Source organism: Enoplosus armatus, chromosome 2 (assembly GCF_043641665.1).
Source record: "Enoplosus armatus isolate fEnoArm2 chromosome 2, fEnoArm2.hap1, whole genome shotgun sequence".
NCBI lineage: Eukaryota > Metazoa > Chordata > Actinopteri > Centrarchiformes > Enoplosidae > Enoplosus > Enoplosus armatus.
The window spans coordinates 5,880,786-5,893,420 of record NC_092181.1 but is presented as its reverse complement, the minus strand read 5'-3'; the positions used below and the strand labels follow the sequence as shown (position 1 = coordinate 5,893,420).

Below are 12,635 nucleotides of genomic sequence, written 5' to 3'. Positions count from 1 at the left end.
CTGCCTATTATTGGCAGGACTGTCGCCTGCCGTCCGTATAGAGGCAAGAGTGAGGGGATGATGTGGCGGCGAGGAAAGCAGGAGTGAGGCAGAAAGGATGGAGAGAGGTGTGATAGAACAGAAAAGAAGATGCAATTGCTGTCTTGTGATTATTTACAACACCTTCACTGATTCATTTTAGGAGTAATACAGTATGTTTTTCTAGCTGTCCAAGTGTAATCCTATAGACAAAAGGTTTCTGCCGTTGACCAGTGTCCTCATGTCTGCTAGACACCTTCAGGTTCACTTTGTAACATAAGAAATGATCTCCATATTGTGGAACTGTCTCGACATAGAGATGTTCTTTTAATGTTGAGACGTTGGTTTGAATTCGATATGATGCTCAACCTTTAAAGAGAGGGAGTAAGTGAGCGAGAGGAGCGGAGAGGAGAGGAGGAGGAGGATGAAGGAGGATGCAGCGCACAAAGCACCAGAGCAGCAGGTTGCTATAACAACAGCACCTTAGTGGTTCCATCTCTGTCTCTCTTCTCTCCCTCCCTCTCCCTCTCTGATCACCCTCTCATCGTTTGCTCCCCGCTGTCATTTGGCGCGCTATGCCCTTCCATCAAGCCACCTATCTCCTCCTCCCTCCCCCACCCACCTCTTCTCTCCTTCACCCTCTCTCCCTCCTCTTCATCTTCATGTTCTGGTAGCTCCTCCACTCAAAGGAAAAAGACCTTCTGCCTGACAAATAAATCCCTTCTCCCTTCCTTGTGTGTGTGTGTGTGTGTGTGTGTGTGTGTGTGTGTGTGTCTCTCTCTTACCTTTGTCTCTCTGCATCTTTGTCACTCTCTCTCTCTCTCTGTCTGCTGTGGGAGCCGACAGAGGAGCAGTCAGCAGGTGTTTATGTCAAAGAATACAGAGAGAGACGCAGGAGGGGAAACAAACAGCGCTCTCTTTCCCTTTTTCTCTCTCCTGTCTTTGCTCTCTTACATCCTCTCGTCCTTTTTTTTTTACTCCGATGCTCTTCCCCCCTCCCTCTGCTCTCTGCTAAGCACTCCAGCTTGATTAAACTACTTCAAAATTCTTTGTCTCTGACTCTCGATATCTTCCTCTCTTCGCTCCGGCTCTGGTTCTTTCTCTCACGCAGGCAAACCGCTCAAATGAATGAAAATAGCTCTGTTTGCGGTGCAGGGCAGGTTCAGAGGTGTAATTGGGTTGCTAATTGTGCTAAAAGAAACAAATGATTAATTAACTGCAGTTAATAAAAGTATTTCGTACTGGCTCACAGTTTTGTCATTCATCCTGTCACGTTCCCTCAGGCTATGGGATGCTGACTCATGCAGCACTGAGCAGACAGAACCACAGTCCATCTTTCTGTCTGTCTGGATGTTTCTGTTTCTTTGTTTCTATCTCTAGATTCAGGATTTTATCAAGAAGGTTAAACTGGTAGAGCTTGGGTGGGTGTGTATGCAAAACCTCTGTGTGTGTGCACATGCATGCGTCTGTGGGAGGGTGCTATAGTTCACACCACCTGGATAATTACGGGAGTTTTTATAGGTGGGCTTTGAAAGGCGAGTCTGTTATTACCAACATGAGTCACTGGCATTTAGGGAAAGCCTGTAACACACACACACACACACACACACACACACACACACACATGCACAAACACCCTTACACACACAAAACCAAAGCTGCATACAGGAGACCTGAATTATTTAAACCCATTGATTGCAGGACCACACACACAAACACACACACGCAGAGTTGATGAAGCCGTGTCGTGACAGTGGAGATGTGTGTTTTTCCTGTGTTTTTCGCAGTTGTTCCTCTAATGGCTACACCAACATAAGAGTTCAAGTCACACACCAACACACACACACACACACACACACACACACACACACACACACACACACTGTAGTTTTGGCTGTCAATACTAATAGGGTTTATCATGCCATAAAGATAATTAGGCTGACTGTCAGTCATCGTGGAGAACAGAGGGGAAAGCCAACCTGACAGCCCCACCCCACACGTACACACACACATTCACCATTCACACACCAGTAGGCCAAGAAAGTAAAAAAAAAAGATGATTTGTGTGTTTTTGTGATGTATGTGTGTGTGTTTGTGTGTGTGTGTGAGAGAGAGAGAGAGAGAGTGAGAGAGCGTCTGCCAGCTTGAGTGGGTCCACCTCAGGGTCAGAATACAATCTGAATATATTTTGTCTGTTGTTCCATCTGAATAACAAAGAGCTAAGTGTGTTTGACTCTTTCACGTGGCAGCAGAGAGTGTGGATTTGACAAAATATTTATATAAATATATATTGGCTCCTTTTTTCACAGAAGACTGTTTGAAATGTAGATCTGCAGGACCGTACATGTGCTGTATATAACTTGCAAACTACCAACCAATCGATGTGCATTTGTGGGGCTATGCATTTGTATGGGTTTTTTACAAATGTGTGTGTGTGTGTGTGTGTGTGTGTGTGTGAATTGAGAGGGAGGGAGTACCAATATAATGTATTTATTCAGTATATGATCCCATGTTTTTGTAAATGTGCATTTTCATTCTATGCTCTTTATTTCAATTATTTCAGATTTTTGCTTATTTTTGCTCCCTTTACAAAGTCAGCTGTATTTTAGAACATTTAAAGATGTAAATACTGTAAAGATACCATCCATTCTTTGTACAATGGAGATAAATGCAAGCCTATGGCACTGATGTCTTTTTGTAGGAATCCTGAACTTTGTCTTGGATTTGGGTTGGAGCACAAAATGTGCACCCAGGGAACCTTTCATAAATGAGGTCCCTGCTTCCCATCCGTCATTTTAATAGCATCTACCATTTCTCTGCCAACTTCATTAGGGTTTGAAATTAACAGGAGTTAAGAGCAAAATTGAGATTAACAGTTTATTAAAATGCACAGAAGCCTCAATTTATATGCACTTTGCCTTTTTTTCATCACAGTTTAGTTGTCAGTCCCATTGTTTACCTGAGTCTACATTGCTGCCAGCTTTGCTATCCTCGCGGGGGCAAGGACTTCAATGTGCCTACTTTTGATACATACATGAAATCACCAGCCTTCTCTGTTCTCCCCCAAAAAAAGATTCACCATGAGATTGTAATGCACCCAGAGGTCTAGCTTGTGCTGTCTAGCTGATGTTTAAAAGGTATAATGTCCCATTTGCTGAATGTACACTCTGTCACACTCTGACACCAAAGCAGCACACCAGAAGATAGGACACGAGGTAGCACATTACTGAATACGTATTTTTTTTGTGTGCTTGTTAAAAAAATGGGTTTTTTTTCTGGCAAGATCTTTTTATATATTTTCATAACTGCACTGCCCTGTATCATCAATCAAACAGAATTGTTATATCAGCAGGGGGCTGGCTTTAGAGTTTTCATGTCAGCACCACATTGTCAGATTGCTGTTTTCAAATGTTTCCACTTGTGAGACCGTTTTTGAAACGCAGTTTTTGGTTGATGGAAAACACCTGCTAGAGTGCATAACAGGCCAAAATGGAGAGAATTTAAAAATCCTCATTCTGGCATGGTGTAACTCTGCTCCTCTCCCCGCTTTCTGTCCTTTGTCTCGCTTCTCTCTTGCTATGTCTCAGTTTCTGTTTGCTGTCCCCCGTCATACCTCCTCTCATCTCCAGCCCATGTCTATGATAGTGATTACCTTAACTGCCAGCCAGCATTTGTTAGCACCCTGTCGTTATCTCGTCTGTGCCGTGACAGAGGCGGTGAGGCTGTTAAGTTAAGCGGACTGTGCAGAGGCTGCCTACAGTATGGCCAAGAGTGGGGTGTGGATTCAGATAGGGCAGCTCACCTGCCCATTGGCTGATGCCAATTATGGAAAATACTACAGATCTTTCCATCCCTCCTCAGAAAACCTGGAGTCCAGCCTGCTGAGATTGCTCATGGAGAGGGTTGCGACTCTTCTCAATGCTTTGCCCCCATAGTTTACTTTATGCTCCTGCACACATGCATGTTCACTCTGTGTCAGAACTCATTATTATGTGATCATTATTTCAGCCAGATTGAATCTGTCCTGAAAGCTTGATTGATTTGTCTTGGTGATATTTTGATTTTCAGCACACCTCTTGCATTCTCATGACAGTTCTTGATGTGTGCAGAGAGGAAGCAGCCTGCTGCCTTATTGATTCGGTATCTCATGTTGTTTCCATTGTTAGCACCCTGAAGACCACAGAAAAGTTTTCATATTGCTAACATGTCCCATCTGTGGTGCTCCTCCAGCCCTAATCCATTTTCTTTTTCCTGTCCGTTACAGCTCCAGGAGACTGTAAAGAGGAAACTAGACAGTGCACGATCGCCCCTCAATGGAGAACAGAACGGCATCTGTGATGGAGGCAGCTACTCACCGACTACCAAACGGGTACGGAAGGAGGGCTCCGGTGGTTTGGACTCACTAACAGGTCTCCCTAACAACAACAGTAACAACAATGTACCACCCATCTCTCCACTGCATCACCAAATGGACATTAAGCCCATACTTGGCGGGCCCAACACTTCTACCGGAAACAACACTACAAACAGCAACGGCAACCACGTAGGCCAAGCATCGGATGAGCTGGGAAAGAACGGTGGCAGCCATCTCCCGGACATGAAGCTGAACGGCTCGCTGGACCTGGAGGACAGCTTCAGCCTCCTCAAAGACCTGAAACAGGAGCCGCTGGATGATGGAGGCGGGATGGAGTCCTCTGATCCCCAGTCTCTGTCCAATCAGAACAAACTGTTCTCTGACATCAACCTCAATGACCAAGAGTGGCAGGAGCTGATCGACGAGCTGGCCAACACTGTGCCAGAGGACGATATGCACGACCTCTTCAATGAGGACTTTGAGGACAAGAAAGAGGCAGAGTTTGGCAGGCCGGCAAACAATCAGACACCCGGCCCACAGGAAGCAGTTGGGAATACGACGGCGCCTGGAGTGGGGGTGGCGTCAGCTGCAGCCCTGCCTCCTCCTCCTCAGCCTCCACAGGGAGGCCCACAGGTTCCCATGGGCTCACCACAGGTCAGTGCTAAGAGGGTCAACCTGATTGTCCTATGGTGGGGGTGTTTAACCCCTATCTCTGCCTAAACTGTGACTAGCTGAGGTGATGCAATCGCATATTGATATTTGTCTGATGTTTTCTCTAAAGGCAGAATTACAGTACATTTGTTTGCGTGTAACTCACTTGGAGTACCAATTTTGTAACAGACACAATAGATCGACATGTCATAACGGCAACAATTCACAAACCAGTTTTCCATTTCTGATGCAAGCTAATAAGTAAAGTAAATGTTTTTTTTTATCAATTCAGATTTCCTTATTGGTTCTGCATATTGATCCACTTCTATCCACTTTCAGGAATCAGATCATTTGAACTGGATTTAAATGGGAACTGATTCTTGATTCCAATTCATAGTAATATATTCACACAAGTGTGTCCTTCAGTTACTGTCTTTAAATGACTAATGCATGAATAAAATGTGCAGAACAAGAAACAAACAAACATGAAACGCTTACACTGTGTGTAAAGTTTTTTAAGATAGAAATATTTTGGTCTTAGACAGATGGCTTCCAGCAAGACAAATAATAATCTGTTGTGAACAGATCCTTGTGGACATTGCAAAGGCTTGACTTAGCAATGTATTTTTGTAATGGGTAAGTGTCATGGTCTTTTCTTCTAAATGGAAAATCAGATATTTTTATGAACCCATATCACTCACTAGTTCCCAAATACCAGTTCCAACCAGGTCACTAAACAGAAAAAAAATCTAGATTCTCTTTAGTATATATAAATTGTTTAATTTAATAAATTAATATGGCTCTGCAATGAGTAATATAACTTTCTTACTGAGAGTGATATGAGATGATCGACTCCCATGTCTGTGCTGTAAGTATGGAGCAGATTAGTTTACTTTAGCATAGAAATTGAAACCAGGGTCAGACATCTAGCCTGGCTGTCTCCAAAGTTCAAAAATACATCTACCAACATGTCCAAATTACTTTGCTGTTTCTGTACAGATTAAACCAACTGGAGACAATGTGTTCATGAAAGGTATTGATAAGCCTATTTTGGAACATTGGAAAGAGCCAGGCTAGCTGTTCCCCCTGTTTGCAGTCTTTATTCTAAGCTAAGCTAATGACCTCCCGGCGTCGTGTTGAACTATTCATTTAAAAGTTAGTGGGTCTCACTGGATATTTTGTGTTTGGACTCCTCTCAGGTCCGACCGTCATCGTCAGGCCCTCAGTTTGCCACCACTGCCAATGGAACACCTCCTCAGCAACCTTTGCAGCAGTCTCCAGCCGTTGCCATGGCATCAGGTTCCCCGTTGCACAACTGCGTGGCTCGCTCTCCTCAGACCCCAACCCAGGCTCAGACACAAGCAGTCTCTAGGCCTGGGAATGGATATATGATGAATCCAGGCCCAGGGGTCAGTCAGGCGGGCACAGGACCCGGAGCGGCTGGGGTTGCCCCTGGAGGTCAGCCTGTGGGGCCAGTGACGCCTGAACTTTCTCCAGCAGAGCAGCTAAAAGCGATGGCTCAGCAACGTGCAAAGCTGCTGCAGCAGAAGCAGCAGCAGCAGCAGCAAGCAGCTAACTGGTCCCCTGCAGGCGCTCCAACCAGTCCCTATAACTCTGGTCCCTTTAACCAAGACAAACCCAACAGCCCCATGATGTACCCACCGCAAGCCTTTAACGCACCACAGGGCCCTCTAGTGGCTGGGATGGCCCCCAACAATGGGCCCAAAGCCCCCATGAACAACTACCTCCCTCACAACCACATGGGCATGATGGGCCAGCAACAGCCAAACAGCATCAACCAGAACACCCTGTCCAAACAACAGCAGCAACAGCAGCAGCAAACAGCAGCCATGTTGTCCTATAACAACACCAAACCGCTGAGTCACTTCAGCGGCAGCGGGGTTGATCACATAGGCCAGAGGATGACTCCACCCATGGGAGGGAACAATCAGGTCAAGAACCCCATGATGCCTCCCTACATGGGTGGTGGGGGAGGCGGCGGTCAGGGCGCGGGGCCAGGGCAGACCCAGGGGCCAATCCCGGGACAGACCGCCCACCTGAGTGAGGAGCAGAAGAGGATGTTGCTGATGAAGCAGAAAGTGTTGAACCAGAACATGCCCTACAGCGCCATGCAGCCCCATGGACAGGTAAGGGAACTGTTTGATGCTCTCCATTACCGTTTTTAAACAATGTGGCTTGGCAAGGTTGTTTGCATTGCAATGGTGTTGTCAATACTGTTGGTCCAGGAGGAAGGTCTCCTTCAACTGTAGTTTGTCTATGGCTGGGGCTCTGACTCCACAGTCACTCTTCAGATGAAAACCAAATGCAATTACTGTGGAGATGAGCGCCATGTTTTAGGGGCATGGTGTTGCAGAACACTCAACCCATGACCTTGGGAGGATAACGAAACACCCTACAGTTTTTGCTGTCACTCCTCGAGGAGCTATGTGAAACGCTGGCTGTTCACTGGAGGTTTCCTATGAAATATACTGATAACTTGGGCTGGAAAATACAAAGCTACGGTTATTTAAACAGTTGACCAGGACAGAAAATGGATTACTGTTTTATAAAACCTTCTGGAGGTGCAGCCAGGGAAGGTAAAATGGCGGTAGTTGCCCCAGCAACCAGCCAGGGCTGGGAATAGACATAGGAAAATGGCCTGTCGAGAGTGTATTGATGCCTCTGCAACACTAGCAGCACTGATAGCCTCCCCCCACTCCTCCTTCCCCAGACACACAAGCGCATGCTCTCACACACCACGCCAAACACCAAAGCTAAACGGCTCCTTAGCTCATATCCCCAATCTGTCACAGCTGAGTGATGGCTGAGATTGGACCACTAAGCCAAGCTAGCTGCTGTCATTACCGAAAGCCCACCTCGGGCAGTTTGTTTCCCGAAGCCCGGCAACCAGCACAGCCCACTCTGAACACTCCAGTGGTTCAGCCAGGTGTCAGGTGTCCTTAAAAACACACCGAACGGAGGAAGTTAAGGAAGTGTGGCTGGACTATACCTCAACAAATAAACGCCTACACAAGTGAAACCTCACACTTGTATGGTTCTTCTCATGGTGCTGCTTGTTATCTCAGGGCCATTGTGTTGTCGTCAGTAGAAAATGTGTGTGTGTGCTGGTGTGTGCATGCTTGTTGATGATGCTGTCTCCGTCTCTCTTTATCTCTCTGTCTCTCTCACTCTGCCTCCCTTGTGTTCATGATATGGCTACAGTCAGTCAGTCACCTCCTCCTCCTCCTCCCCTCTGGTGATCTCTGCGTCTTCTGTCCTGCTCGCCCCCCCCCCCCCCCCTTTCTCCCCCTGCCAGAGACACTCAGCACCAATAAAGGAGCAGATTTATTAATATGGGGCCTTTGTGGCTGCTGCCTGGAGGGCTGTGTGTTTGTGTGCGTAAGTGAGCGAGTGCGAGTCAGTGCACATGCATGTTTGTGTGTGTTTCATAGATTTGGGGGGAGGTGGGTGGCTAGAAGAGGAGTGGGGTGGGGGGGTGGAGAGATTTATTTGAGTGAACGGAGGAGAATTGGAGACCGGGAAGAGAGAGGAAAGGGATGTGCAGAGAAGGAAAAGAACGATTTAAAGGGGAAAGGCAAATGCAGAAAGAGAGAGATTTATTGTAGAGAGAGGATGTGGCATATTAAAGAGAAAGTCAAGGGCCCGGAAAGAGAGAAACACAAGAGCAATGCAGAGTGTCTGGAATATTTGTAATATTTTAGTGAATAGTCATACAGGCCTCAAATATCATTAGCAAGTCCACTATAAAACATGTAACAGAACTTACAGTGTACTGTTTTTTGTTTTGTCTTTTGTATTTTGTCATAGTCATCATCATCATCATCATCATTAGGGTGGACACGGTGCAGATGAGCTTTACATCAACATTTACAGGATGTAGACAACTAGTGGCAACACTCAAAGGGGAAGTCCACAGATTAAACACATCAAGTTTACTAGTCATGGGGAGTACTACTTAGCCTTATAATGTCTTCTGTGGTTCTGGAAAAGCTTTGTCAAGTCTCAGAAAATAACCCTGATGATGTCATCAGGGTTATCTTAGGGCTTTTTCATTTTTTAATGAAACTGCATTACAAACTGGGAGTGTAAAGTTTGAAAGTCAACCAGGCAGGAAGAGTCTAATAAAAAAAGATGCTTGAATTGCATTATGGGAAGTGAAGGATCCAGTGTTTTTGAAGCTGGATCCATACTAGGGACTAGAAGTCAGGCATTAATATTGGCGATATATTTTTAAATCTGCCTCAGCTTTATTGAAGTGTAATACAAAATCTCTGGAGTACTCTTTTAACAGAAAAGGATTCGAAGTTACTTAATTACAAGCACTGTTACAGAGGTGGGCCGTGTTAGCTGCAACGCAACATTTGTCAGCCTTAAAAGAGGTCTTGGCAATCGGTTCGCTCATATGAGAGTTTTCAAACCATCTGTTCCCAAATTGTAGGAGCATTGGACAAAAAGCTGCAAAATTCTTCAGTATGTCAAGGTGAGAAATCTTGAAAATAATGACAACAAACAAGGAGCTGCTACAGTTACAAGCTGAAATGAACCAACAGAAAAAGAGTAATGCTCCTTTTTTCCCACGTTGGCTCTTTAATTGCTCGGTCCAAATGAACTATTAAACAGACATTCCGTCCAAACCAAAGATAGATAGGTTTATTATATTTATAATAGTTATTGCTTTGTATTCAACAGCGTCACTGCTGCAAAGATAGCATATTGCCTGAGTAACTGATCGCAACACTTTCAACTCTGCTTTTGGTTTGTGTTCTGTCAGCTAGCACATGGAGATGTCATGATTCAATAACAGTTCCTTTCTGCATTAGCAAACCTGTTAGCCTGTTGGTTTCTTTGTATCATTAGAGTGTGCGCTGTGTTTGGAGAACACCATTTCACACTTTCCATTCTTTAACAGTTATTAGCCGTGTTTACCGTATTAAACATATTTTGATTCACATTTTGAAGTATTGCATTAGAAAAGATGTTTGGAAACGGCAAAATTCGATAAAGCCCCATTTGCGCAAAAAAAGTTTTTGACCTCTCTCCATTTTTCTCCTGTAGATAGGTTCAGCCATGTGTAAAGCGTAGACTATACCGCCAACTTCTGACGAAACTACGCATTTCAACAAGCCCAGTTTAAACATGTTCGCTTAAAATTCACTTGACAATTCAATGGAAACATGGCTATTATATCTATGTTATTTTCATACACAGTCATCTGTCATAGACAGAGCCTTGGTTGGATTAGTGTGAGGTAAACGAGTGTCTGCGAAAGCTGTTGATGGCTGTCAAAGCTCACGTGGTTAAGTAAAGGTGTATATGTAGTGTCTGTATGTATATTTGTTGTTGTGGGCGTGCTAACATGTTGATATCCCCTGAGACACCTTTGGTAATGGTGTTTGTGTTTGAGTGAAGTGATACGAGCTGTGTTTAGATTTGTTTTCTTTGTCTGCATTAGAGTACATGTACATTAGTCTTTGGCGTGTGTGTGTGTATGTGTGTGTGTGCATGCGCGTGTGTGTGTGTGTGTGTGTGTGTGTTGTGTCAGAGGTGGTGCTTAAACATCACCATCTCTCTGCTCTGTCCTCTCTCCCTCTTTCTGTTTCTCTGTGTGTGTGTGTGTGTGTGTGTGTGTGTGTGTGTGTGTGTGTGTGTGTAGGCTAATCCAGTTAGCAGCTGCTCGGGGAAACTTCAGCCTGGCTCCTCAAAAGCTCGTTAGTCAAGCTTTAATTGTTGCTCCCTCGCTTTGCATATCGCCATGACGCTAATTTATGCCCGTTGTCGCGGTTACCGTCGCCACAGTGGTGGATGTCTCAGTGGAAGCAGCAAGTGGGGGAGCATGCATGAGTCTGTGGAAGATGTTTGTGTGATTGTCTGCGTGTGACGGATGATACAGTTGCCTCATTGCTCGCGCGCATGTGTGTCTGTGTGTGTGTGTGTCTGTGTGTGTCTGTGTGTGTGTGTGTGTGTGACAGAATGATTGTGAGACGGATGTGGCTTGTTGCACAAGTGTGCATGCAGCTGTGTGAAGCTAGCAGCGCGGGGGCGGGTCTCTGGGGTTATCTGAGTGATGATTGGATGAGAGTGGATTGACAGGTGTTGGCCTCAGAGGAGGGCTTCTGGTGTCATCTTGATAAATTGGAGCGGGAGGTTTGACTGTATGTCTGAATGAGTGTGTATGTGTGTGTGTGTGTGTGTGTGAGTCTGTGTAGGAGATCGCGGTGTCACACACCGATTGCAGTGCACGAAGGAGCCGACGCCAGTGCTAATGGCCCTGTGAGTCACGACACCAGCCCCCTCACACATGTACACACATGTACACACACACACACACACACACACACTCTCAACAAATAAACAGGCTTTGAAAAACACCCACAGGCATGCACACTCTCTGACAAAGCCCCTGCTGCTTTCTACCTTCTCCACCCCTCTCTTTCCAGAGGTAAAGCCTCTCTCATCATCCTGGTTTTCATCCCTTTCACCCCCCTCTTCTGCTGAACACCCTGACCTCCACAAGGTCTCAGGGGTGGCAGACTTAACACGCACACACATGCGCACACCCAGTCTCCCATAGGGTGTCTCACACGCGCTGAACTAGAACCCGACCAACACATCGGCTGGACAGATATTATTGGCTGATTTTCAGCTTAGAACAGTTCAGTGTGTTTCCTGAAGCTTGTATCACATACGTGAGTAAATGATAGAGTTGTCTCTTCAGATGTGAAATTCAAACTACTGTTTGAATGTGGAAAAGACTTGTCTGCCTTGTACTCCAGCAAGGGCCATTTGTGAAATCACTCATGTACCAAAGTGGGTGCTGCAGCACCTTAGGGTGCCTTTAGTACAGGCCAAGGGTGCTGCAAGATTTATTCATTTTCATTGTTTTCTGTGTGCCCTTGAAAAACCAAAATGTAAGCTAATTTCATTTGTGAATAATACAAAAGAAATATATTTAACTATTTAGCATACACGATGTCAGACACTAGCGAGTTGTGCTGAAGGTATAATTATGGCACCAGCTGAGGAGTAATGTGAGGAAGCATTTTTGATCCAACATGAAGAATGGAGGGAGGGGGCAACAAGGGGAGGGAGAGAGAGAAGAAGTAGGGAGAGCAGAGCCCGAGTCATTTCTCTCTCTCTTTCCTCCATCTATCCCCATGAGCAGGAGATATTACCCTCCCTCCCTCAGGTACACACATTTTATCTCCTGCTCACTCTGTCACCCCTCCTCACTCTCTCTCTGAGGAGCACACACACACACACACACACACACACACACAAGTGAATACTGCTCTCTCTCTCTCAGGCACACGTGTCAGGGCTTGAGCTGAGCTGCTCTCAGATCCTGTAGAGAGGCTCTGAAGATGGGGGGGGGGGCAGGGTGGAGACTGCTGTGCTATGGTGTGTAGGTGTGTATTTGCTCTCTCTCTGTCCCTCCTGAGATGCTTCCTGTTAAGACAAACACAAGACAAACTGCTCTCTCTGTGCTCCTGCTGTCCATTTTTTCACATCTGTTCTCTTTGCTTCCTCTCTCCTCTCGTCACCTTTCCTCTCATCTCTTCTACTCCTCTCCTCTCTCCTCGCCTTTCCTTTC

At 45.6% G+C, this 12,635-nt stretch overlaps 1 protein-coding gene across 1 annotated transcript in view; it reads left to right on the top strand.

Moving 5' to 3' along the window:
* maml3 (mastermind-like transcriptional coactivator 3) overlaps positions 1-12,635 on the top strand; it is a 93,664-nt gene that overhangs the window by 40,237 nt on the left and 40,792 nt on the right. Inside the window, exons 2-3 of the mRNA XM_070924944.1 lie at positions 4,283-5,026; positions 6,223-7,170. Of these exons, the coding sequence (XP_070781045.1) occupies positions 4,283-5,026; positions 6,223-7,170 (1,692 nt within the window). The remainder of the gene's footprint in view (positions 1-4,282; positions 5,027-6,222; positions 7,171-12,635) is intronic.